Below are 26,449 nucleotides of genomic sequence, written 5' to 3' on the forward strand. Positions count from 1 at the left end.
GCATTTGTACCCCATCCCTAATTGCCCTAAATGCTAGGCCATTTAAACGTCAACCACATTTCTGTGGGTCTGGTGTCACATGTAGGCCAGACCAGGTAAGGACAGCAGATTTCCTTCCATAAAGGACATTAGTGAACCAGATGGGTTTATCAATGATAGCTTCATAGCCACCATTACTGAGACTAGCTTTATAACTCCAGATTTATAACTGAATTCAAATTCCACCAGCTGCCACAGTGCAATTTGAACCCATGTCCCCAGAGCAGGGCATTAACTGGGTGTCTGGATTATTAGCCCAGCAACCTTACCACTATGCTATCATCTCCTTCCAGGATGCTGGAAGGCCATTTATTTTTCGCCACATGTTGCCCTGAGAAGGTGATGTTGGTCCTTCATCTTAAACCTCTTCAGTCCTTGTGGTGAAGGTATTACCATAATGGTGTTACATAGGGAATTCCTGACCTTTGATCCAACAGTGATGAAGGAACGGTAAAATATGATCAAATCAGGATGGTGTATGACTTGAAAGAGAACTTGGAGGTGATAGGGTTTTCATGGCATTGTTCCTCTTGTCCTTTTGGCCAGGAGATATTGTGGGGAGGAAAGTACTCTGTTTTTGAGAACTTGATTAGCAATTATATAATCAAGTAATTTTGTAATTATGTAATAATTGCAGTTAGCAATTAAAGCTTCACTTCAATCTGCTGTCTGAAATCTTGCTTAAGTAAGCATGGGAGCTCATCCTGAACAAAAGATTTGGTGGGAACCACAAAGCAGGAACAATATTGAAGTAAAAGAAGGAAATGCTTTGAAATATTTTCTATGAAGTGAAATTGGTGGTTTTCCTACGTGAGAGACACTATATGAGCATAACTTGCTGTATACTCTTCCTAAAGGTTCCATTACTTCATTCTTACTTTTTGGATGTCTTGTTATGAAGACAGTTTATCCATGTTCTGTTGATATTTGTTGAACAATGATAATGGAAACTGCAAAGTCTATGGGCCCTGTCAACATGCCGGCAATAGTGCTGAAGACTTGTGCTCCAGAACTAGCCTTGTCCCTAGCCATGTTGTTCCAGTCCAGCTACAACATTGGTATCTACCTGACAAGGTGGAAAATTGCTCAAGTACGCCCTGTCCACAAAAAGTAGGACAAATGAAACTCGGCCAATTAACGCACCATCACTCACCTCTCAATCATCAGCAAAGTGATGAAAGGTGTTGTCGGCAGTGCTAACAAGCAGCACTTCCTCAGCAATACTTATGCTTAATTTGATTTCTGCCAGTGTCCTCAACTGCTGACCTCAATACAGCCTTGGTCCAAACCTGGGCAAAAGAGCTAAACTCAAGACGTGAAGTTAGAGTGACTGCCCTTTACATCAAGGCAGTATTTGACCAAGTGTGACATCAAGGAGCCCTAGAAAAACTGACATCAATGGGAATTTGTGGGGTGGGGGGGGGCAATGCTCCACAGATTGAAGTCATCCCTAATTGCCCTTGAACTGAGTAGCTTGCCATTTCAGAGGGTAGCTCAGAGTCAACCACATTGCTCTGGATCTGGAGTCACATGTAGGCCAGACCAGGTAAGGACAGCAGATTTTCTTCCCTAAAGGACATCAGTGAACCAACTGGTTCATGGTCACCGTTACTGAGATGAGTTTTTCAATTCCAGGTTTATTAATTGAATTAAAATTCATCTACTGCTGTAGTGGGATTTGAGCCCATGTTCTCAATAGCATTAGCCTGGGCCTCTGGATTACTGGTCCAGTGACATCACCATTACACCACCATCTGCCCATCATCAATGACCAGGCTCTATCATAAGATCAGAAGTGGGGATGTTTGCTGATGATTGCACAATGTTCAGCACCATTCGCAACTCCTCTGATACTGAAGCAGTCCATGTCCAAATGCAGCAAGACCTGGACTATATTCATTCGTGAAACACATATGCCAGGCAATGACCATCTCCAATAAGAGAGAATCATCTCCCCTCGACATTCAAAGACAGTACCACCACTGAATTCCACAACGTCAACATCCTGGAGGTTACCATTGACCAGAAACTGAACTGGACCAGCCATGTGAATACTGTGGCCACAAGAGCAGGTCAGAGTCTAGGAATCCTGTGGCGAGTAATTCACCTCCTGACTCCCCAAAGCATCTACCACCTACAAGGCACAAGTCAGGTGTGTAACAGAACGATCTCCACTTACCTGGATGAGTGCATATGAACATACAAAATACGAATTAGGAGCGGAAGCCACTCGGTCCCGCGAGCCAACTCTGTCATTCAATAAGATCAGTGCAGCTCCAGAAGCTTGATACCATCCAGGACAAAGCATTCTGCTTGATTGTCATCCCACCTACCAACTTAAACATTCATTCCCTCCGCCACACAGTGACAGCAATGTGTGCCATGTACAAGATACACTGCAGAAACTCACCAAGGCTCCTTCGACAGTACCTTCTGAAACGGCAATCTCTACCGCCTAAAAGGGTAGCAGGTGCATGGGAACACTATCATCTGCAAGTTCCCCTCCAAGCCAAACACTACCCTGACATGGAACTATATGGCTGATCCTTCACTGACGCTGGGTCAAAATCCTGGAACTCCCTTCCTAACAGCAGTGTGGGTGTACCTACAACACCACATGGATTGCAGCAGTTCAAGAAGGCGGGTCACCATTACTTTCACAAGGGCAATTTGTGATGGGCAACAAATCCAGTGAAAGAATTCAAAAATACCACTTTAGCTGGATTTGTAATACAGCATGTGGATTTTCCCATCTTGATATTAGAGGAGGGGCCCTGTAGGTCTGCTTTTACTTGTAAATGAAATATTTCTAGCAGTACCATCTGTTAATCATAAATCACAAGCTGTAAAACACTGCTAGGAACTCCTACACAATCAGAACAATCCACATTTACAATTTAGGTCTTCTATTATGGACATTGAATAGGTCTATGTGAGGAATTGGATTGAAATTTTGCCCTATTAGTAATGGAGCTTGGGTTATTTTTCCATGTATTTGGCATGTTTATACAACATCACACACATGGAATGTCTGTCTCTCGCATGGACATAAATTTTCGCTCCTGGGTCAGGAGCACAGAGTTGGCCCAATTCCCAGCTCCACAGACACGACCTGGGAGAAATGCCCAGAAACATCAGATGCTCAGTCCAGGGGTAGGGGGCGGGTGAAAATGGGAGTCATGTCAGGTGACCTGGAAACAGTGCAGAGGCTGCTGGGTACAGAAGTCCGCTAGATGGAAGGCCACCTCGGTGCACCAGTATTTTGTCCAAGTTTTTAAAAAAGCAACAAAATAAACCCATCCACTTCATGCTCTCTACCCACCTCAATGGTACCACATATCCTCCATGCTAACCTACACCCCTCTACCCACCCCCTTGGCCCTTTATAGCCCTTATGCCAACTTATTGCCAGCTCATGTCAACCCCATTCCACCCCACCCACTACCCTTTTCCCTTACACTTGCATGCCCAACTTACCCAGTATCCACCATGGGTAGACCTCAGGACCCATGCTGAGACTGAATAAAATAAAGTTTTAAGTGTCTATTGCAGAATTTATTTTATAAAAATCACTCTCATTCATAAAAACCCATTGATTATATTTTCATCCCTTAACTACATAAGCCCTTATAAAAACAAACATTTCATTCAAGTGCTTAATCCCTTATAAAAATAAACATTGGAATTCAGTCCAATTTCAAAAAGTCTATAACCACTTGTAGTTGTCAATCAAACTGTGAAATTACAAGCACCCCCACTGTGATAATGGAAGGTTGTGAAATCAGCCATGTAGCATTAATACAGCAATGATAACCCTCAGACTTATGTCAACAGACAGAGTGAAATAGCAACGATTTTTTTTTAACTCCACACAGAGTTTTTTCAAAGATTTAAAGGCAAAGAGCTTTAAATGCCTTGAGAGCTTCACAGTTACTTTTGAAAGTTCCTTTCATCAGTTTTGAACTCCTGGGCAGGCTGCAGCTGCAGGTTGGAAGCCTGCATTTGGTAGTGGGAGCATGGCAAAGGGGGCTCCATTCCCGGGAGCAGGGATGTCTGATTCCGAGCTCCAGGAAGGCCAAATTTCCAATCTGGAGGGGTATTTGGGGTCACCAGATGTGTGGTATGGTCTGATCCCAGGGAAGCAAGTAAGTTGGGGAGGCCAGGGGTGGCAATCCTTCTCCTTCTGGCCCACAAGCCATACTGCAAAGACTTTTTTCTGAAGCTGTCCACACCTCCCTTGAGCTGCCAGGTTTCACAAAACCTAGCTGGTGAGGGAGAAACATGCAAGGTGGCTCACCACCACCTGCCCAAGGCCAATCAGGGATGGGCAATAAATGCTGGCATTAGCAGAGATACTGATATCCCAAGAATGAACAAAAAAGGATGTTAAATATGATGTTTCAGCCTCATTTAATATTTAAATTAACAGGCCACCACCCAGAAGTGTGTGGGCTGGAGGCAGACTGGGGTCAGGTCTGAGATTTTTAAAATGTTTAGATTTTTCCTGATCCCAACCTAGATTTTGGAACTTTAAATTCACTCCAATTTTCTATCCATTCTATCTCAACTCATCATAATTTTAAACCAATCAATAAAGCAACCCCAGGATCTCCACTGCTCTAATGAAAACAGTTCCAGTATTTCAAGATTTTTTTTTCATATTTATATGCCCTGGTACCAGGTTGCATTGTGGTGAATCTATGCTTTACCCATTCTGTTAGCCAACATCCTCCCCATAATGTGAAATTCAATCCTGCACACAGTACTCTTCAAGTGCCCACAGTGCCAAAAATTAGTGATTGAACCGTGACAGTAGCATAGAACACTGTCCAGATGCTGATGCTTACCCAGTGGAGATAACCATTGATACAGATAGCTGGAATTGAAGGCAAGCAAACAAGTGGAAAACCCTTAGACAAACCTACACCACCAGCTCTGGGAGCACATAGATATTGAGAACTTAAAGAAATAAGTGGATAACATAAATAAATAAAATCCTTGTCCTCCATGAGTTTGCATTTGTAAAATCGTTACTTGGATGTAGAAGCTAATGACCACAAGTGCTATTTTCAACAATCCAACAAAAGGCTATAAATATTCACCCTATAAGCACTGCAATGCCACTTAAACTGCAATATCAGGCTGAACTTTCCTGCAAGAGTCAGGATCCGGACATCAGGTTTATATGGAAGTCTCCATAAGAACATAGGAACTTAAGAACAGGAGAAGGCCACTCAGCCTGTCAGGCCTGCTCCACTGTCCAATGCGATCATGGCTGATCGAACATTTCCACGTCTTTTACCCATATTATCCCCATAACCCTTTACATTATAGTTAATCAGAAATCTATCAAGCTCTACCTTGAACATACTCAATGACTGAGCTTCCACAGCCATCTGGGTAGAGAATTCCAAAGATTCACCATCCTCTGAGTAAACAAATTTCTTCTCATCTCAGTCGTAAGTGGCTTCCTCCTTATTTTGAAATTGTGTCCCCTGGTTCTAGACTCCCCAAACAGGGGAAACATCTTACCTGCATCTACCCTGTCTACTCCTTTAAGAATTTTGTACATTTCCATGAGGTCAGTGTCGATCATATCGTCAGTGTGCCTGCCAGTATAATCTTCTGTGAGGTTGGCTGCCTTCACCTTTGCCATCCTATTGAGGACAACAGGCAGGTTCCTGAGGCTGAAGGCCCTATCAGAGGGCTTACAACTCTGGATGATTGGCAGCCAAACCAGGAGAGCTGGGCGCTGCTGAGGTAGAAAGCCGAGTGCAAGGGTGCCTTGATATGTGTTGGGGCACCAACTCAATGTGGCTTCCTTCTATTTTCCAATCCTTTCTCCTCATGCCTCCAATACTGTCTCCATTGGGCCAGGAAAATTCAGCCAATCATGTGCACTTGCATATTGTAAGTACTTTAGTAATTCGTTAATTTAAATTACATTTATAGTTTGCTATTCATTAGGGTACAGATTTAAGGTAATTGGCAAAAGAAGCAATGGATACATGAGGGAAAACTTTTTCATGCAGCATGTGGTTGGGATCTGGAATGCACTGCCTGGGAGTATGGGGGATGCAGATTCAATCGAGGCATTTAAGAGGGAATTGGATTATTATCTGAAAAGGAAGAATGTGCATGACTACAGGGCAAAGCCAGGGAGTGGCATGAGGTAAATTGCTCCTTCGGAGAGCCAAAGCAGACACGATGGGCCGAATGGCCTCCTTATGTGCTATTACCATTCTGTGATAATATGCTGTCAAGGAAATTTTTTTTTGTTGAAAATTACCTCACTAACCCTGCTGGATTGTTTATCTTAACTATGCAAGTATAGCAACTTGTGTTTCAGTTCTTATGAATATTTTCTTTTATTGTAATTTGGCTTATTCTACTTTTATGGACCAAATTTGTACATGCTAACAGTTTCTGACACTGTTGTGGTTCATACATTGCCAATACAGCTGTTGGAACTATGCTGTAATGATTAAAACTGTGTGGTTTATGTTTGTTTCCAGGAGTGCTGTACAATGACATTTTGTTCACCCTTTATTGTTTACTCGCAGGTCTACTATGGGTAAATAGCTACACTGGTTTTATTTTCTCTTTATCTCCTACCTCCCAGCCCAATAGCGACCCATGTCACAAGGTTATCTTCAATTCTGTGCACTTCCATTTTTACTAATAATCTCTTGATTTAGCAACCCTCACAATAATTCAGTTAGATTAGTTAGACCACAAATCCATGCTGTCTCCTTGATCAGCTCACACTTCTCCAAATGCTCAGCCACTCGGTCTCCAAGGAAAGATTCCAGTAGCTTTGCCACAACTGATATATAACTGACAGATTTATTGTTATTTAGTTTCTTCATTCTTTCCATTCATTCTTGAATAATGGAGTGATGTTTGCAATTTTCCAATCCAAAAGCACAATTCCTGACTAGAGAGAGCTTTGAAAAATTATGACTAACATACCTGCAATTACCTAGGGCAGAATTCTAGGACACAATTTTGCAGGCGGGTGAGGGGGCAGTACCCATAAAATCCCCCAGGTGGCCTTCCCATCACCCACTCACCCACCCTGCCCACACTTTTATGTAGGATGGGCGAGGCCTGGGGCAGCTCTCCCACCCTCACCACAATTGAGGCCCTTAAGTGAGCAATTATTGGCCGCTGAAGGGCCACTTCCTGCCTGGGCTCTATTTTGAGGCTGGTGAGGGGAGTTCAGAAACAGGGGGTAAGCCCAGAAGGTCACTCTGTTTGAGCTTCAGGTGGGAAGGGGGGAGGCAGCGCCTTCTTCAAAGGCTCTCTTTCCACATCAAGCGCTCTCCCCAAGGTCTGACCAGTGCGGCAGCACCCTCCCCCCACCGACCTCTTCATCAAGAGCCCCACAACACCTCCACCCACTCCCCTTGGGACTCACCTCCCCAGTCTGCTGTGGGACCATCCATACTTACTTGGTCCTGGACTCCAGGACATAGAATCTTGGGACTGTTTGTAGTCCCAGTCCTGGCCACTGCTTCCATTGACATTGCTGGGAAATCAGCTGGGCAGGAAGCTCCCGGAAGCAGGGCTTTCTCCCGATTGAGGGGCAGAATACCCATCCAATTAATTCATGCTCCTTGGTGTGTTAAATGGCCGTGGGGCTGCTGTGACTGCCAGATGATGCGTTTCCTGCTGACTTTTTGGGTGGCTAGGCAGGAAGCCCCCACCATCCAAAAAATCCTGCCCCAATCTGCTTCTTTTAGAACGATGAGGATGTATTTACCTTGGTTGGATGTTAATCAGTTTGTTAATGTTTTCATTAGGAGAAATTGGACCTATCATAAGACTGGTGAATGGCTCAGGACCTCATGAAGGCAGGGTGGAAGTTTTCTATGACCAGCTATGGGGAACGGTTTGCGACGATAAATGGGACAAGCAGGATGCCGAAGTGGTCTGCAGGATGCTCGGTTACAAAGAAGGTTCTGAAATTCATACAGCCAATAAATTTGGACAAGGTAACATTCTGATTGTCAGAAAGTGAAAATGTTAACGTGTGTTCAGTTTTCTGTTTTTATCAGCCAAATTTTAAGCTGGATGGGTAGCAGTAGATTTTGCATTTAAAGTTATATCCTCAAGAAAGATTTGAGGTAGAAATTCTTGTGTCTTTGTGCACTTTTTATGTTACAGTCTAAGTGAGGAGTACAATTTAATAATGGGGCGAGTTAAATCGGTCTCACAGAGAACCGGCACAGATGCAACAGGCCGAATGGCCTCTTCCTGTGCTGTTCTATGAACAATTAGTTCTCTGCCCCTTTTCTGGCCCAATGAGATAATCTTATGGTTGGGGGCACTGACACGTCTCCCTCCACCTTCTCCCACAAACTATCCCAACAACCCCGCCAATGCTAGCAGAGGACGAAGTAGGAACTCCCCCTCCAAACAAGCCCCCTGTTTCCCCTAAGTGGTGGCCTGCCCAAAATAAATAAATTTGTGGCCTGAAGTCCTCTGTGACTCCTTTCCCATTCCCTACCCCCATCACTCATGCTTCCTCCAATCCTGTCACTCCCATTCCATTAACTCTCTGTATTCTTATGATCTTTGTTTCATATCCCCCGTTGCCATTTTTTTCCATTTACAATTACCTCCTTCACTTTGAACTATCCACGAGACCCATGGATCCTACCCTCAGCTACACTCAAGCTCTTCACTTTTCCCTCACTCCCACTTGATCTCTCAAGCACAAGTCTTAGGAGTCCAGAATGCCTCTCACCCTTACACCCCAACTGTTTCCTTCCTTCCTTTTGCCTACCAATTCTCTCCCATTCATTTATCTCAAAAAAGCTGAGTTTGATTACAAAATTCAACAGTTTTTGTTAAACAAAAACAAATTAATATGAATTTGTCTACCTCTCTTTTTCTGACTCCCCCTCTCAGAGGTTCAGTAATTACAAACTTCACATTTTTCACTGACTGCTGATAATGAGAGAGTGTCTGCTTTATATTCAGGGAAACATTCCTATTGAATCAGTGTAAAATTACCTTTCCCATTCGTGCAATAACTTTATCTGTGACTTGTGTGAATAAAACCTGTATTGCACTAGCAGTGGCAGAATCATGCTAATTGCGAATGGCACCTTTAAAACAAGTTTGTTGTTATCTTGCCAGATCCACAGGGTGATAAATTAGGACCTGGTGCTGCTGGGGATGGCATTACAGAAGTTGGAGGCTCTCCATGTGGGTGGTGCTGCAGCTGCAGCTGTTTCATATACTCACACAGACGCCCCCAGTTTGTACTGGAAGCCTCTAAACCAGTGCTGATTTGGCCTTCTATTTGCAAACCTGGGCCATGCAGTTCCGGTCAGTAAGATCATATGATCATAACAAATAGGAGCAGTTGTAGGCTGTTTGGCCCCTCAAACCTGTTCCAGCATTCATAAGATCATGGCTGATCTGATTGTGGTCTTAATTCCACTTTTCCATCTGGCCCCTGTAACCCTTGACTTCCCTGTTGATCAAAAATCTGTCTAACTCAACCTTGAATATATCCAATGACCCAGCCTCCACTGGAGAAGAGAATTCATCCTCATCTCCGTGTTAAACGGAAGACCCCTTATTTTTAAACTTTGACCCTTAGTTCTAGACTCCCCCACAAGGGGAAACATCCTCCCAGCATCCACACTGCCAAGTTCCCTCAGAATCTTAGATTGGTTTGAGACTTACAGTAGAACATGTGTTCAGCAGCAAAAGGGACCCAACATCGGTGCTATTTGAAGGGCCAGACACCGACTTGTAGGTAAAGAGCTTTTTGACTTGCTTCTGCATAGGTTTGTGAAGTTCAGTGCTATGTTTTTGAAGGTGTTTTTTGAGAGCTTGTGCTTGTAACAAAGGAGGTCATAGGAATTGCTATCTGAGGTATACGGCTGTGGATGCAGTGATAGAACTGAGGCTGTAGTGAGGGAAAGCTCTGTGAAGAGGGAGGAGGAGGAGGGTGTGGGGGTGGTTCTCCACAGAAGGTCCTAACCACAAAAGGTTTTCAGAGAGCACTTTGCTTACCATCACCTAACCCAGGAGCAGTGCCTGAGGCCACTCAGGTTTAACAATAAGGTGTAACAAGTGCCATCTCCTGCAGCCTGACCTGGAGCCTCACACTCAAGCAGGAATGGATCTGCGAGTGGTCTTGAAGGACATCATTGCCTTAAAATTTTAAATGTTTGGATCTTTCCAGGTGGGAACAGGAGACACCTTCAATATATCCCAGTACATCATTCATCCAAACATCCAGGTGTGCACAGAGGTCATCTACTCCAGATGAGGACAGTACATCACATTCTCGCCCACGAAGAACAAGCAGAATTAAAAGGCACATAGATTTGCAAGGATAGTGGGATTTCCAGTGGTGTAGGGCACCATCTACTGTATATGCACATTGTTCTGTGGTCCATCCATGACAATGGGGTGAGGTACAGGAACTACAAGGGGGTTCCATTCCATAAACATGTAGTTGGTGTGCAATCATGTAAGGGCAGGTCGATGAATGCCCACTATTCTAGCAGTGGCCACTTTACATTCATCCTGCACCAGTCAGCCCCACTTATCATTTTTGAGCCTCCCAGAAGGGCCAGGGGCTGGCTGCTTGGGGTTATCTACTCTACGTGTGGCTGATGAACCCCCTCTACCATCCCAGCACCTGAGGAGATCGCACATTCAATAAAAACCACTCACGCAAAACGTCGTTGGGGTGGGGGCCTGACTGTACACAGCAGAGTGGGTCTCACAGTTTTGTTTTTATTCATTCATGGGATGTGAGCATCACTGGCTATGCCGGCTTTTATTGCCCATTCCTAACTGCTCTTATTTAGAGGGCATTTAAGAGTCAACCACATTGCTGTGGGTCTGGAGGCACATGTAGGCCAGACCAGGTAAGGACAGCAGATTTCCTTCCCTAAAGGACATTAGTGAACCAGATGGGTTTTTACAACAATCAACAATGACTTCCTTGTCATCATCAGACTTTTAATTCTGGATTTTTATTGAATCAAATCTCAAAATCTGCCTTGGCGGGAGTCAAACCCAGATCCCCAGAGTATTATCCGGGGTCTTTCAGAATGCTAGCCCTCCACAAGATTGTTATCATAAGGGTATGGCCAGTGCTTCCAGAAATCAGGATACCACTCAGGAGGAGGAGAAAAAGGAAGACGAGGAGGAGGAACAGAAGGAGGCATCCTGGACCACTACTAACGGGACGGGGGAGGCCAAGAACACGGTATCAGACTCTGTTTACAATTAAACTCTTTCCCCTGACCACCATGGGCCCACTAGTCCCCATCGGTACATGTATCTGAAATGCCTCATCGCAGAATCTCCTGGTCAAGGTCCCACTATAAAAACCACCCATAAAAACGTCATTAGCATCTTTATCCAACAACACATCCAATTATACCAAACAGAAATGAACTATTCATCCTTGTGCAGCCTTCAGTGTCTGCCTTGCAGGTGGTTTTTGCTTGCAAGTTATACCTCAGTGACTGCAGCATGACTGATGGAAGGCTGCTGACTTTCACTGGGGAGACTGCAGATGACTTTGGAGGAGTCTTCGGACAGTTCTGGACCTTGAGGGGCCAGCTTCAGACTGCAGCATCTTGGAATAGGTAACAGCAGCCTGAGTTGGCTAGCTAAGACACAACAGCAAGGACACTGGTGAAGTGGCAGTGGTGGGAGCACAAATGCTGTTACCCTGAGAGTGGACAGCAGGTGCGTGCTCCATGATGCCACAGCCACTTGCCTAGGACAGTGCCTTAGCAATCCTAGTAATCTGTTGGACGATGCATTTTTGGCCAGCTGTGAGCCTGCCAGACTCTTTGAACATTGGTATCCACAGTCATGATGGCAGCAATTTGAGCCTTACAGGGCAGCAAGCGTGGATCTCATGTTCTCCATCTGATCTTCCGCTGCTGCATTCAGATGTTGGAATCTGAATGTGGTGCAGTGGAAGCCAAGATATTGGCCACCAGATGCTCTATCATGGTTGGGTCTGCTAATACTGTCATGTAGCTGGCCACCACTTCCATACTGGAAAGGATAGGCTACCAGTTCTACATGATGCCTTCTGCCACATGTGAGCTAGACTCCTCCATTACACTGATAGCAGGCTGTCTGGCAGGCCAGCCAGTGCACCCAGAATCTTGGTATGCATTCTCATCTGCGTTCTCCTGCATGCCACTCCATTGATGTTCCTGAAGCCTGGATCAGAACTAATTGTGCCCTCACCCTCTGGTGAAATGTCACATGAGCAATCCTTTCCTCTGGCATGGCTATAGCCTGTTCATGCCTGGTGACTTACCAACTGCAGATCCCAACTCTGTACTAGCCTCTGAGGTATGTGCTGTGCCAGTCTCTGAGCAGATGGCTGTGAGTGTCAGATCAAGTGACAATGCTTCCTCATCACTGGTGTAATGTTGCTCTCTCTCTTCCTCTTTGGTATGCTGCAGCTGGCTATCTGGGAGTTCCTAGGTACCTGGAAACAGAAAGAGAGGATGGGGTGCAAGAGGACAGGGTGGAGATGATTGCACCATCTGCAATTTTCACTTTATGCCAGATATGAGGGTGAGGAGGGAGTTGGGAAGGGGCATAAGGAAATACCTTCCCAGCATCCTTGATGACCTCGACAATGATGGATGCCACGGATTCTATAACAGCCAGCCCTGTGATTCACAGCACGGTCTCCTCTATCAGGCTTAGTGAGTGAGTTTGTACCAGCCCACTGCTAGGTCTTTGCTGCTCCTTCTTGTTAAGAATGACATTGTCCTGCAAGACAGAATTAAAATGTCTGATATTGTTGGACTGTTTTAGGGAGATGTGCCTGCTATAGCTGAATTGCTAGAGGTATGTGAAGGTAGGTGGGTGTGAGGCTGTCAGCTTTGGAAGGTTTATTTGGTTGAGGTGGGATATTTGAATGTTAGGTGTGCTTCCTGAATACTAAGGAGTGCTGATGGGTGAGTGTTGGGATATAGTGCATTGAGTGGGGCGAGAGGCTGGTGGTTTGGTAGGTATGAGATGTGATGTGAGAATGCATTCACTGACCTTGACTGTGCTTGTGAGGTCATTAAACTTCTTTCAGCATTGCTGCCATGTATGCCATTCAGACTGAAAAAAACTCCAGACCTATTGAAAAAACTCAAGTTGTCATTCAGTTGCAAAAACAAACAAACATCAATTCAGAAACCAAATCCTTTAATAGCCTCTTAAAACTGTTAGTCAAACTGTGTACATGATACCCTGCTGAGGTAAGTGGTTCTTGTGAACCAACTTTTGAACCTTAGCCAAGAATTAATAATCGGTTCAGCTGCCATAGCAAACCATTACAGCTCCAGATAACAGAGCAGACTGAAACTGAAATAGCAGGTGGCTAGGTTTTTCAAAGTTACACTAGATGGCCTAAGTTAAAGCAGCAGGTCTTTTTTTTTAGGTTAAAGTACAGTGGACACACAAGAACAGAAGAGATAGGAGCAGCAGCAGACCATAAGGCCTGTCAAGCCTGCTCCACCATTCAATGCAATCATGGATAATCTCTATTTCTAGTCCAAAGAGTTCAATGTTTTGGGATGCCGATGCTTTGTCCTATCAAGAAAGATTAACAGTGCGGTACCTGATTTTATTGTTACAAGAAAATTAAGTTGTTTTGGCTGTCAAACATTCATTAGTAGAATTCAGACAGAATTGGAGCTTTTAATGATAGAATCATACAGCACAGAAGGAGGCCATTTGGCTAAAACATTGCCTGTCCCGGCTCTCTGAAAGAGCTACCAATTAATTCCACGTCCTGCTCTTTCCCCATAGCCCTGCAAGTTTTAACACAGCACTATTAAAATGATCATATTAACAGATTGAAATTTTAAGCATGTAAAACTATTCAAAGTTACAAACGTGTTTGTAAAGCAGAGAAAAGACATGGTATGAATGAGCTGCAGAGAGCAGAAGTGGGCATGACAATACACACAACTTCTTCCTGAGGTTTGCAACTGCCCAGTGAGCGAAGGATGTCAATGTTCATCTTATATCTGACCATCACCATAAGATTATGCATCTGATGTCACATTCCCATACAGCACACATGATAGGTTATGCTGCGGCAGTCAATGGAATCCTCTTTTTGCAGATACCTAGGGTCAGATTATCCCAATGAAGGCAGGAATCAGGAGTTGGAACCAATCCCGCCTCCACTGCCAGCCTGCTGGGAACTGGGGTTTTCCCAGGCCTGGAGATAGGTCTGCTGCCCTTATCAGCAGACACGAGTGGGGACGGAGGCTGACCAACTCCGGAGCAGGCAGGTTAAAAGGCCCATCGCCATTCCTACTCTGAAAGTAGAAGTCTGTTCATTTAATGCTCAGGATCATAGGCAACAAACCTCTGCAAAAATAATCATTGTGCAGACATGTGCACCAAACCTGTCTCTAAAAGTAACATAGAAGGCCTCATGTAAATGACAGTCACTTGGTCAGTTGTGTGAGACACCCATTTCCACATTTGGTTGATCTTTTACTTAGCAGCTTGCCAATCGGCAGAAGGCAGAATAATTTACAGCAATAACCTGGGTTTATGTTCACTTTAATGAAAAAACATTTCCCATTTTGTAAGCCTCTATTCACATCAAAGAATGGATAAGCAACTGCCCAATAAATATCACCTTGTAACTGTCCAAAAAGAGATGCACACAAGCAACCAGGTTGCTGTTCATTGTTAGCAGTTCATTGTTCTCCTTTTCACACACAAAGCTGGTGATTCCTACAACAATCTACGATAATGGCAAGGAAAAATTCAGTGAAAACCTTGTTGAATTGGTAGTCAAACCTTCCTTTCACAAAACTGCCATGACTCACATGAATGAACGCAGGTGCCACACGACCCATAATTTTCTGATGAACTGTATAGGAGGCAAAACCATTTTACTTTTAAAAATTGTAAAGGAGGCAAAACTGTTTTACTTTTACCTTTTAAAACTTCCCGCCTCAATCTCATTGTTCTTGCCTCCAAGCAGCTGGTGTAAAATCTAACAGTTGCTGAACACTGGCAGCCTCACTGAAAATCCCAAAACTTTCTGTAGTTGAGCTCTTAATGATCCTGCCACAATGTAAATTAATTTGTCAATAGGAGCTGGACTGTTCGGGGCCTGGTCCCACCCCCTGCCCTCATGAAAATGGCACAGGGCAGAAACAGAGGTTGGACCTCCTTTGGTGGCCATTTTGTTTATTGCCTATCCACATTCCCATCCTATCAGGGAAGGGAAAATTCCAGCCCCCAGGAAGGAAGGGATCGATCCTGAGGAATTATAGATAGACCCTATTGCTGTGGCTCATTATCCCTCCATGTCATGTGTCTTATAATGATATAAAGGCACCAATCACTCATAAGGGATTGGTTAATTTGTGGGTTTATTTATTGAGACTAGGCACATGGTGGGAACATCTTTACGAAGGTACAAAGCTGGAAATCACCAGCAGCAAAACTGATTGTTGTGTGCTCTGTTCAAAAGCAAAAGTGAAACTAAACTGGATCGCATAACACACTTCCTTTCTAGTAATGTGATGCTCTATCTCTTAAAGGCATATTACAACATTTCTTTTTAAAGATACTTTTCAACCTTATAAAGAAGTATAACTATTTACAATACATGTCATATTTAGTTAACATTACACAAGTGTATAGGACTGGCGAACCTATGTGGCTTTAAAGCATGGAAGTAATCTTCTGGTATGCCTAGATCTTATAATGGTAACGTTGTCTGGAGGTTTTATTTAATTGCCCACAGTGATCTTTGGGGATTGTCTTTCTTGGATGTTCTTCCTGGTTGTATCTGGGATCTTGCTCTCGATGCAATAGGAATGGACAATGGTTGAGGAGCTGGAATAGGTCTGATTTGTCCTCGGTTGCATCTCACTGTTGCGCTTTTGTGTGTAATTACTTCATAGGACCCTGGTTCCAAATAATGCTTCTCACCTTAGCTGGTTGCCACTTACCTTCTGTGGGATCATGGATACAAACTTCTTGCCCCAGCTCTAAAATTGGTAATTCTGTACCCACATTTTTATCACGTGCGTTGGTCATCTTTTCTTATAATTTTCAAAGTTACTGTCTAGTTTCTGAAAGAATAGAATAGGTAAGGGTAGGTAGGTTGGTAAACACTGGTTTACCAAACTTGAGCTCTGATGGTAACAGAATAGTTGCACTTAATGGTGTCGCTCTCAGATGTAACAAGCAACAGACCTTGCTTGGTCTGTCTACATTTGAGAATTAGGGATTTCACTGTGCAAATCATTCAGTCAGCTAAGTCGTTAGATCTAGAGTAATGAGGAGAATAAGTAGTGTGATCGATTCCACTTCCCACATGTATCCTGAAATGGCTTGCCAATAAATTGCAGATAGTTACCTGTAATGATCCCTTTAGGCATACCAAATAAACTGAAAATAACATTTCAAGTGTGTGCGACAGTTGTGTTTGATGTATTGTGCAATGTCGAATAATGGGGTACTTGGTAAAGTAGGCGACAACGACGATGACATCAGTGCCATGGACATTAAAAAGATTGGATGCAATTTTGACCAAGGATGGGTAGGAACTTCATTTGCTGACTTTGCGTATGCTCCTGACATGTCTTATACTTCTTGACAACGACGACTCCAATGTCATTGCTTGTACTCAGCCAGGAGGCTGCCTCTCTTGTGAGTCTTCTCATCTGATCTATACCCATGTCTGAGTGAGTGATGGCATCTATGTTGTCCACAAGATTGACAGTGTGAATCGAGTGTTTTCCACTCATCGCCTCATTTTGCAATCATCGTCATGTTTTGGTTTGTCAATCACCTCATGTATATGTTTCTGACAGGATATCGGATGGTCATTCTTTTTGCTTGAAGGTAGCCATTTTGTACAGTTTGTTTGGATCAGTGCATGGCTCTTTGTAGCTGCATCACTGCACTGCCACTGCCAATAGCCCTTTCTGCCACCTATTTTGCAGAATTGCTGGAAAAATGGGCATTTCCTTGTGCTGAAGGCCATACCTTCCACATGGCTTACCAGGTGTGAGTGTTTTAGTAAGTGCGTCAACAATAGGGGTTGTGCTTAGGACCTGTAAGATCTGCCAACCTGGGAGGATCACTTCAAACTTACTTAAATGGAAACAAATCAATAATTTTTAGTATATGATTAATTCACTTTTGTAAATCAGAATATTTTAATGGCAAGGACACTAAGCTAACCTTGCTGAAAAAAATACAGTGACTAATAAGTCAATGGAGCAGACAAAGCATCTGCAAAAAATGTGTGTGATAATTTTGTATCAATTTGATCCAGACGTACAGCTTTAGAAGTTTAAAAAGGCCTCAAAGATCCTGCTTAATAACAGATTCCTATGTAGGTGAGAAGTCAGCTTCAAAAATGATCTATAAATTGGAACAAAGTGGAGCTTGATGGAAAGTGCTGAATGAATAGTGGAGGAAGGATTTAAATTATCTTATTTTTGTTTACATGTTAAACACCATCTCACTTTTGATGTTCAGTATTTTTGTATTTCAAAAACCAGTTGGGAGGACTGATTTCAGAATTTTCCCAGATTTTCTTTTGCACGTTGGAGGAAATAGTCACAGTATGTTTTCCTAACAGAAAAAAGCTGCACAATGTTATTCTAATATTTAATTTCAGAAGCAGGAGCTCATTGCGATTCCTGACATATGGGATCCTTTTAACTTTGCCTGTAATGAGTGCAGTATGTGTTTGTTGCACATGGCTGGGAATTCACTTTTGAGTTTCCAGTGTTATTGTAGGCATTGAAAATGTTGGACAGGATTTTGCTTTGAAATATCACCCCTTTTAGGGAGGTTTGAGGTGTAAATTCTGGATCATGATCAAGCCCTGAAGAAATCGTCACGTCTCCTCTCCAAAACCGATCAGTCTTGATAACTGCCTACCTTAAGCCTGATCGAATGCATGTAAATGAGGTGGGAAGGTGTGGGGGCATGGGCAAGGAGCAATATTTGGGCATGGCCAAAATTTCCCTTCAATTTTTTCCAATTAGCATCCCTAATCCAATGTTGAAAAAATGTAAGTGCCAGTATGAGCTCAGCAGAATGAAGGCTTGAGATGGATAAAACATATAGGAGGGTGCTTTTTTTGAACCTAACAACACCCATCTATAAGTTTCCCAGGACAGTAATTTTTGGTATTTTGCACAGTGCCACTTCACTGAAGAGGTTTCCTGACATTAAAGTGAGTATTGGACAAACTGAGATTTGACATTGAGGAAAAGGATTTCCGAATGGGAAGTCCTGTGTTATGAAGAGGAAGGAGATAAAGAAATGAAAGAGGCTTGATCAGAGGAACTTCGAGTAATACATCACAAAAGACATTTGTTTCTAACCCTATGATACTAATTTCATAGGATTTACAGGCCCACAATTCTTGTAGTGATTTTTCTGGCCATCAATGCCTCACAGATCTGTGTTTTTCTCTGGAGGTTAATGGGGAATTATGACGGCTACTGGATACAGACTTTAGCCCATTGCAATGAGGACTGTAACATTATCTGTAGCAGGGAACATACCCACTGCCTTGAATATTTTTGCCTCTGGGTCTTTCTAGGTCAGTGCTTCCCAAAATATTTTCCAATATGACCCCATTTTAACATTTGAAAATTAATGTGATCCCAGACATCAACAAAACAAAATAACAATAAAGGAGCACAGTATATAATTATTAAAGTTTGCACACTATAAATCAACATATAACATGTGGTATAAATATGAAAATCTGTGATAAAAATCCCAGCCCTCAGTGACCAGGCTGCTGCTAGTCAATAAATTTGCGTCCTCTTCCATCACTGCAGCTTCGAGAAGCTGCTCCGGGAAACTTCTGACATATTTACGTAGATGCATAGTTTCATCACAGTACCCCTGATGAGAGCCAGCACAGCCAATCAAAGTGTCCAATGCTGGGTGTTTCATCTTGTGATTGATTAATTCCCACTGCTGAGGCAATATGAAGGAAAGGAGATTAATGTAATTTTATTTCTTGTGACCCCATTTGCTGTTTCTGTGACCCCAACTGGGGTCATGACCCACAGTTTGGGAACTGCTTTTCTGGCCAGCCTCAGGTGACATTCTCATAAAGTTTCAGACAGTACTAGTTGCCACTGGATAAAGGTGGTCACTAATGTACTACTTAAATGGAGCTTTCAATTACATTCTTAAATGAATCTGTAAAGCAAAGAGAAAGAGCAATCCAATTCTGCAGACTGGTAGAATTCCCATAGATGCCAGGAGTAATTGGTGGATCCACTGCCTCCATCCATTTCTTGAATTGAATTGACTGAAGACTGACATCTGCGGCGTTGGGGACCTCAGCAGGAGACTGGGATAGATTAACCACCCAGCCCTTCTGGCTGAAGATTCTTGCAAATGCTTCTGCTTAGTCTTTTGCACTGATGTGCCAGGCTGCCCCATCATGGAGGATGGGGACATTTGTGGAGCCTCCTCCTCTAGTGAGTTGTTTAATTGTCCACCACCATTCATAACTGGATGTGGCAGGACTGCAGAGCTTAGATCTAATCTGTTGGTTGTGGAATCACTCAGCTCTCTCTGTTGCATGCTGCTTCCACTGTTTGGCATGCAAGTAGTCCTGTGTTGTAGTCTCATCAGGTTGGCACCTCATTTTTAGGTATGCTTGGCGCTGCTCCTGGCATGCTCTACTGAACTCCTCATTTAACTAGCGTTCATTCTCTGGCTTGATGGTAAAGGTAGAGTTATGAATTGTGGTTGAATACAATTCTGCTGCTGCTGATGGCACACAGTGCCTCATGGATGCCTAGTTATGAGCTGCTTGATCTATTCTGAATCTGTCCCATTTAGCATGGTGGTCGTGTCACATAACATGATGGAGGATTTGCTCAATGTGAAGAAGGGACTTCATCTTCACAAGTACTGTGTGGTGGTCACTCCTGCCTACACTGTCATAGACAGATGCCTCTGCAACAGGTATTTTGGTGAGGACAAATTCTAGTAGGTTTTTCCATCCTGTTTGTTCTCTTACCACCTGACACAGGCTCTGTCTAACAGATGTGTCTTTTAGGACTAGGCCAACTCAGTCAGTAGTGGTGCTACTGAATCACACTTGGTGATGGACTTTGAAATCACCCACCCAGAGTACATTCTGCACCCTTGCCATCCTCAGTGCTTCTTCCAAATGGTGTTCAACATGGAGACCACTGAATCATCAGCTGGGGGTGGGCGGTAGGATTAAATGAGCAGGAGGTTTCCTTGCCCATGTTTTACCTGATGACATGAAACTTCATGAGGTCCAAAGTCAATTTTGGGAACACCCAGGGTAACTCACTCCTGACTATATATCACTGTATAACCACCATCTTGTTTTTTAAAATCACACCTCCCCACCCACCCCACCCCATCATCATCACTACCACCACCTGATCAGTCCTTTTCCCCTTCACTATTTATATTTTGTACATAATCTCTCAGGGAGGATTCTCCCTCATCACAGGGGGCAGGGCCAGGGAGCGGTCGCGCAACGGTCCTCCCCCCGTGATTGGGCCCCAATCACGATATCGCACTGGCCAGTTAACAGGCAGCCAGTGTGAATAGCGCACTGAAATGCTCAGCACTGCCTGGGTGGGTGGGGGAAGAGGGTGAGCACGGAAATCAGCGCATGCGCGCAGGTTCGCTCAGTAAAAGCTCCCTGAAGACACAGAGCTGCCTCAGGGAGCTGAAGATTTCTAACATTAAAAATAAAGATTTTAAAATTAAGGTAAACATGTCCCCTCATGTGACTCTGTTAAAAATGAGATTTAAAAATGTTTATTTTATTTTTAGTTAACATCGGAAACCCCATGGATGAGGTTTCCTCAAAAATCAAAAGGCCGCTTGGGGAAGGAAAAATTCACTTTAATTAACTTATTAATGGGCTTAACAGCCCTTTTAATTGTCGGCGGGCGTGCTGCCAACTCCTGCACGCACTTGCTGACCGAAATATCGTGCAAGTGCACGATGACATCGGGGCGCTCGCCCAACATCGTGGCGTGCTATTTCATGCTCGTGCATGTCAGGTGAGCGCCCGCATGCCAAGCTGAAAATCCAGCCCTCAGTCTTAGTTTTAGCACCTGGATTAAGTCAGTTTCTGGTTCTTAATGTGAATCTGCCATGTTTTAACCGATATTCAAAATAGGTTAGAGTTAAACTTCATTTGAAGTTTTCACTTCTGTAACCATCAGTATTCAACTTTTACGTGGGATTATGGTATATCAATTATTCCTTCCAGAATTATAGATCAAATGCATAATTTGCTCCAAATGCACTTTGAGCTTTGGTATTCTATAACAATATAACTAAACATCTGCATAAATTCAGTTGGTTATATGATTTATTTGGCAATAAAGCTTCAAAACTAAAAATAATCCCATTACCCAAGAATGTGCAATGGATTACAGAAGACATGTCTTATGAATTATGAATTGATTTATGAATTCCCATTCCAGTTGCATATCAGGAATTGATCCATACATTTTAATTAACAGAAAATTATGGATTTCATCCAAATGTTTGATTCTGGTAGGCGAGGGAGTGCAATTTAATAAACTTACCTTTTGAGTGTTCACATTAACCATTCCCAGATTGAGAATACCACAAAATTGAAGTAACATTGTTTACTATTCATAGAGATGCCCCATACATGAATGCTTTCATTCTTTGCCAAAGAGAAAAACTTGAGATCCAAACCTTTTTTGAAAGCCCATTTTCAATCAGTCCATATTCCGAACGCAACAAGTAGCAGGAACTGTCAGCTGGCTATTAAAGCTTTCCAGAGTTTGTCATCCAGTTCTGATATTCCATTACATATCATTTCTAATTACTCATCTATTGTCTGCATTAATTGAGTGGGAACATGAAAGGAAACTAAAATAAGTTAAACTAGTGCCTGCTATGCTAACTTACTGGTGATAAGCTGTACGTGTTTACGTATCTACAAGAGAATTTGGTATTGAAATAAAGAGTTTTGGACAAGGTTGTTATGATTGTTAAGAATGTTCATATATCATATTTCCAGTTTGTTCATAGGTATAGCCCATGTGGGCAAATGTAATGAGCTACAGTTAGCATATAGCTCTGTTTGATTATTGAAAATTAATGTAATTTCTTTCTTTTACATGTAGAACAAATGGTATTCTGATTGCAAAAAAATTTTATTCTGCAGCATTTGTTGCCTTTATATTTGATATCAGTTAGAGTATGCTAAAAGAGGGAAGCAAGAAAATTATTTACATGTATTAAGTAGAATTGTTACAAATATTTCCCTCATTACTTGAAACAGAAAACCAAAGAAACTTTACAAGTGAGAGTTATTTAAAAAATGTCAAAAACAATTTACTTCACCTTAGAAAAAATGATATCCATTTGCTACACAGATGGCTTTGTCAGGGTGATAGGCTGCATACTTGTTGGCTGTAAGACTTCTAAGAAAATTGTGATTAAAAACAGATGTCTGCATTTAACTGAGACTTTGAACACGATTCCAAACACCATGAACCATCCTACATAAATATCTTAGTAGTTTTGTCATGACTAATTAAGGATGATTGTCCATATTGCTGATGGGGGTCTCGCATCAAGCAACACACAGCAAGAAGTAGTGGGAACACTGCCTAAAATTTCCCATCAATTTCTTGCAATGTATAACCAGCAGGCTAGGCTGCCTATCAGCAAAATAAATTCCTGCTTCAGTGCTCAGTGTTTCTATTCTAGTGTGAGCTATGGCTCAGTGATTGTTCTCTTGCCTGAGTCAGAAGGGTGTGGATTCAAATCCAAGTGCTTACTTCTTTCTTTTGCAGGTCTGGAATAGATTGTGGATGTTGGTGCTATCTCAAGTGATAAACATATTTATTGGCTGAAAATCGCTTCCATTTTGTTCATGCTCGCTTAACTAGGTAGGAATGGGAGAAGAGTTCCATGTGATTATGTGAGGGAGATAGATATGGATGCCAGAATAAACTGAGGGCAGAAGTGGGAGGGAAAAAGAATGTTTTACCCGCTGGCTGCAATGGCAGCTTTTCGCGCCATATCATCCCATTCCCGGTGCATCCCGCCTCACTAATTATACATTCACAGGAAACACGCCGGATGGCTGGCGGGCAGGCTGGGATTTGCCCACCATACTGTGACCTCAGAGCTTCTTCACTCCAGGTGCCATGTTTAAAGCGCATCAGAACGCATGTGTACTTCATGTCTTCAGACTAGGACTGCTCCAGGTGACAGTTGGGCCTGAAAGCAAAGAAAACAGCAGCCCCCAAATGTAGTGACACCTCTCTGCGGCACCTGCTGGATGCTGTGGAGACCTGCCGTGAAGTCCTCTATCCCAGCGCTGGGCAAAGACCAGCAAGCAAGGTCACCAAACCAGCATAGGAGGCAGTGGCAGCGATGGTCAGCACCAACACCCCATGAAAGGGGACAGCCGAAAGATGATGAATGATCTCCTCCAGTCAGCCAGGGTAAGTAACTTTTCTCATCACTCTCAACTCACACACTCTCAAACCCATCACACATACACATGGATCTCACGCACTGCCAGTTCAAGGAACATCACCATTCACTCTCTCACATACACCTTCATTTGCCATGCGGATCGTGTCCTCATCCCATCCATGGCACCACTCACCACCCACACATGCCAGACATCCTTATCACCTGGCCTGGTAGGCGTCCTGCTTATACCCTCTCCATCTGTATGCAAGACAAGCTGGCAAACAACAAAAGAGAGAGGTTGCAGGCTGATGGAGGAATGCCAGACATCAAGATCCTCACAGGCTTTGAAAATAGAGTCATATAGCTGGCCGGTGACGACTTGGATAGTTCCTGTGCTGATGGTGACGTTGATGGTGCTCAGTCAAGTGAGGATCCAGCAGTGCAACATCCATCAGACAACCATGCTGTGAGCCAGTTCCCCTGTTCCGCAGTCCCCTGCCATGTACTAATTATCTCTCCTTGCTTTCACAGGCACACCTGGGAAGCAACTAAGAGGCTCCACAACCCAGGTCCTCGACTCAACCCGGAGTCACCCCGGAAGAATAATCTGAGAACATCCTAACTGAAGACCCTTCACAGCGCTCACCCACACCCTCCAACAGGGCAGAGACAAACACCTCGATGGGACCTAGTTCTAAAGTAGCCTCGGGGTCACAATCTGGTTAGCACTTCGAAATGTCTGATCCACAGCAGATGGCAGCAGGGACTTCCCAGGTCTCCAGCACTCTGAGTGCTGCTGGAGGCCAGAAATCTACTGAGTCCACGTCAGATGAAGCTCTGAAATCAGTAGTACCTTTGTTGCTGGAGCTGCAAAGGCAAGCTCAGGAACATCAGGAAGCGGTGTCCGCTGCACTCCTCAGATTGCAAGGTACAATGGAAGATTCCGTCCGCCTTCAGTCTGAGGTGATAGTACCGGCATGACAATGCACCGAGGTCAACTCTAGCAGGATGGCGGCCGCCATGGAGATTTTGGTCCAGGACTTTGCTCCTGCACTGCTGCGCAGGCTCAACTCCATTGTTGATGCCATATTTGGCCTCCATTAATATCAATGCAAGAGGAGTGTGGGGCAACTCAATCTCACTCCAGCTTCCCCTTCTCCTCAAGGAGTCAGCCAGGGGCCCTCAGACACCCATAGGGAGGAGGATCAGCAGATGCACTCCCTCGGGCCATCCACCCAGGTGACTGAGGGACTGTCCAGCCCATCCGAATCTGCTCTTCCATTGACTCCAGCAGCTCCAGCTCCACAAAATGAGGAGGGTGCCACTGCCACACAGGAGGACTCTGAAAGCAGGCCAGGGCCCTCCAGGTCTCAGCCTTCCAGAGGACACCCGCCAAGGTTATTACAGACAGGGCGTCACAGTCAGAGGCTTCAACTCTGCTGTGGATGTCCAGGGAACACCAAAACTTAGCAGCAGGGTTAGGAATGTTAAAAGAATGTAGTTTCACCATGTGGGCGCAGGCATTAACCACTTGTACATAATGTGGACTATTGTAAATAAACTCCCAACAATGTCACCCTGTCTAAGACTCCTTGTTATGATGAGCAGTGTTCACGTCAGTTTATATTGAAAGCTCGGTTCCTGCACAAGATAAAGGCAGGTGTCTCAGTCCAGGGCCTCTTCCCTGTGCTTTGTGCAACCTTCCAGCGCATTGATGGTGCGCCTTCACTGTCACTGGTCACATCAGTCATGCCTGCACCTCGATGGGGCTTACCATTGCTGCCAGGATGTCCTGGGCCGGCGGCACAGGGTTCCATCATTCTCTCTGTGTGCTCCGAGCATCTTTGAGGTGCAGCTGACCCCCATCTCATTGGCATCTGTGTCCGGTGACAGTGCAGTTCTGAAGGGTTCAGCTCACGAAGGATGCCATAGGATCAGGGTAAGTTAAAGTGCTGCATCTCCATGATATGACCCTGTTCAAAGAGCGCAAGCAAGTTGCCATCAGCTAGACAGGAGTCAGACATTCAAGTAAGCTATGTGACGATCTATGGAGTATACCCACTGCAAGTCACCATCATCCTCCCAGAATGTAGGGACTATGGTTATCCACTGCATCTCCATGACAGGAGACTTATTACAGAGGGTATTTCTGCTGCCATCAGCCAGACTGGAGTCAAACATTCACAGATGCAGTGTGAAGGTCTATGGAGTGTCCTCGCTGCATGTTGTCATCATCCTTCACGAGCATGCCTGCCTCGTCTGGACAACATGATGGCCTCATCGCCGTCATACTCACCTTCTAGGATCTCATCACCCATTCCCATTAACGCCCTCCTTATTGAAGGAGACGTGCAGTTCCTCCATCTCTTCTTGCAGTAAAAACACAAGTGGTATTCGCCACTAACAGGATGCTGCCGTCAAGCCAAAAAGACGTTCTGCCTATCACACAAATGAGTAATGCGGTATTTGAATTTCAGTGCCATTGTGATGTAGGCCATATGTCCCAAAGACTGGCGGATCGTATCAAACAGCATGTCCCAGCCGCTGTTCGCAACAAGCAAAGTACAGACTGTACCCAACCAGCCTGTGCTTGCAAAACTCAAAACACAGTGTCCAACATTAGATGTGATTCCGCGATTGGACTACATTTGTTAAATAATCCTCAGTGTGCTAAGAATTACACTGACAACCAATTTAAGACTGTCAGCCAGGCTCACAATGTGGTACATTTGCATGTACTGGAAGCTGCTTATATTAATACACAGGATCCTGTTCTTTGCAGACAGAAAGAACGCGTACACACATTATACCTTTTTAAACTAAACAAAACAAGTGACAGCCATTTGCTGATTCATTCCACAGGGTAACGCTTTGACCAATCAGGGTCAATCTGTCTGGTTTAAATTTCAAA

General features: G+C 43.9%; 1 protein-coding gene across 2 annotated transcripts in view; it reads left to right on the forward strand.

Annotated features, from left to right (window-relative positions):
* scara5 (scavenger receptor class A, member 5 (putative)) overlaps positions 1–26,449 on the forward strand; it is a 146,922-nt gene that overhangs the window by 109,723 nt on the left and 10,750 nt on the right. For both annotated transcript variants that reach the window (XM_041188055.1, XM_041188056.1), the window contains exon 8: positions 7,845–8,036. In XM_041188055.1, coding sequence (XP_041043989.1) covers positions 7,845–8,036 — 192 coding nt within the window. The remainder of the gene's footprint in view (positions 1–7,844; positions 8,037–26,449) is intronic.

The sequence above is a fragment of the Carcharodon carcharias genome, chromosome 5 (assembly GCF_017639515.1).
Source record: "Carcharodon carcharias isolate sCarCar2 chromosome 5, sCarCar2.pri, whole genome shotgun sequence".
Lineage (NCBI taxonomy): Eukaryota > Metazoa > Chordata > Chondrichthyes > Lamniformes > Lamnidae > Carcharodon > Carcharodon carcharias.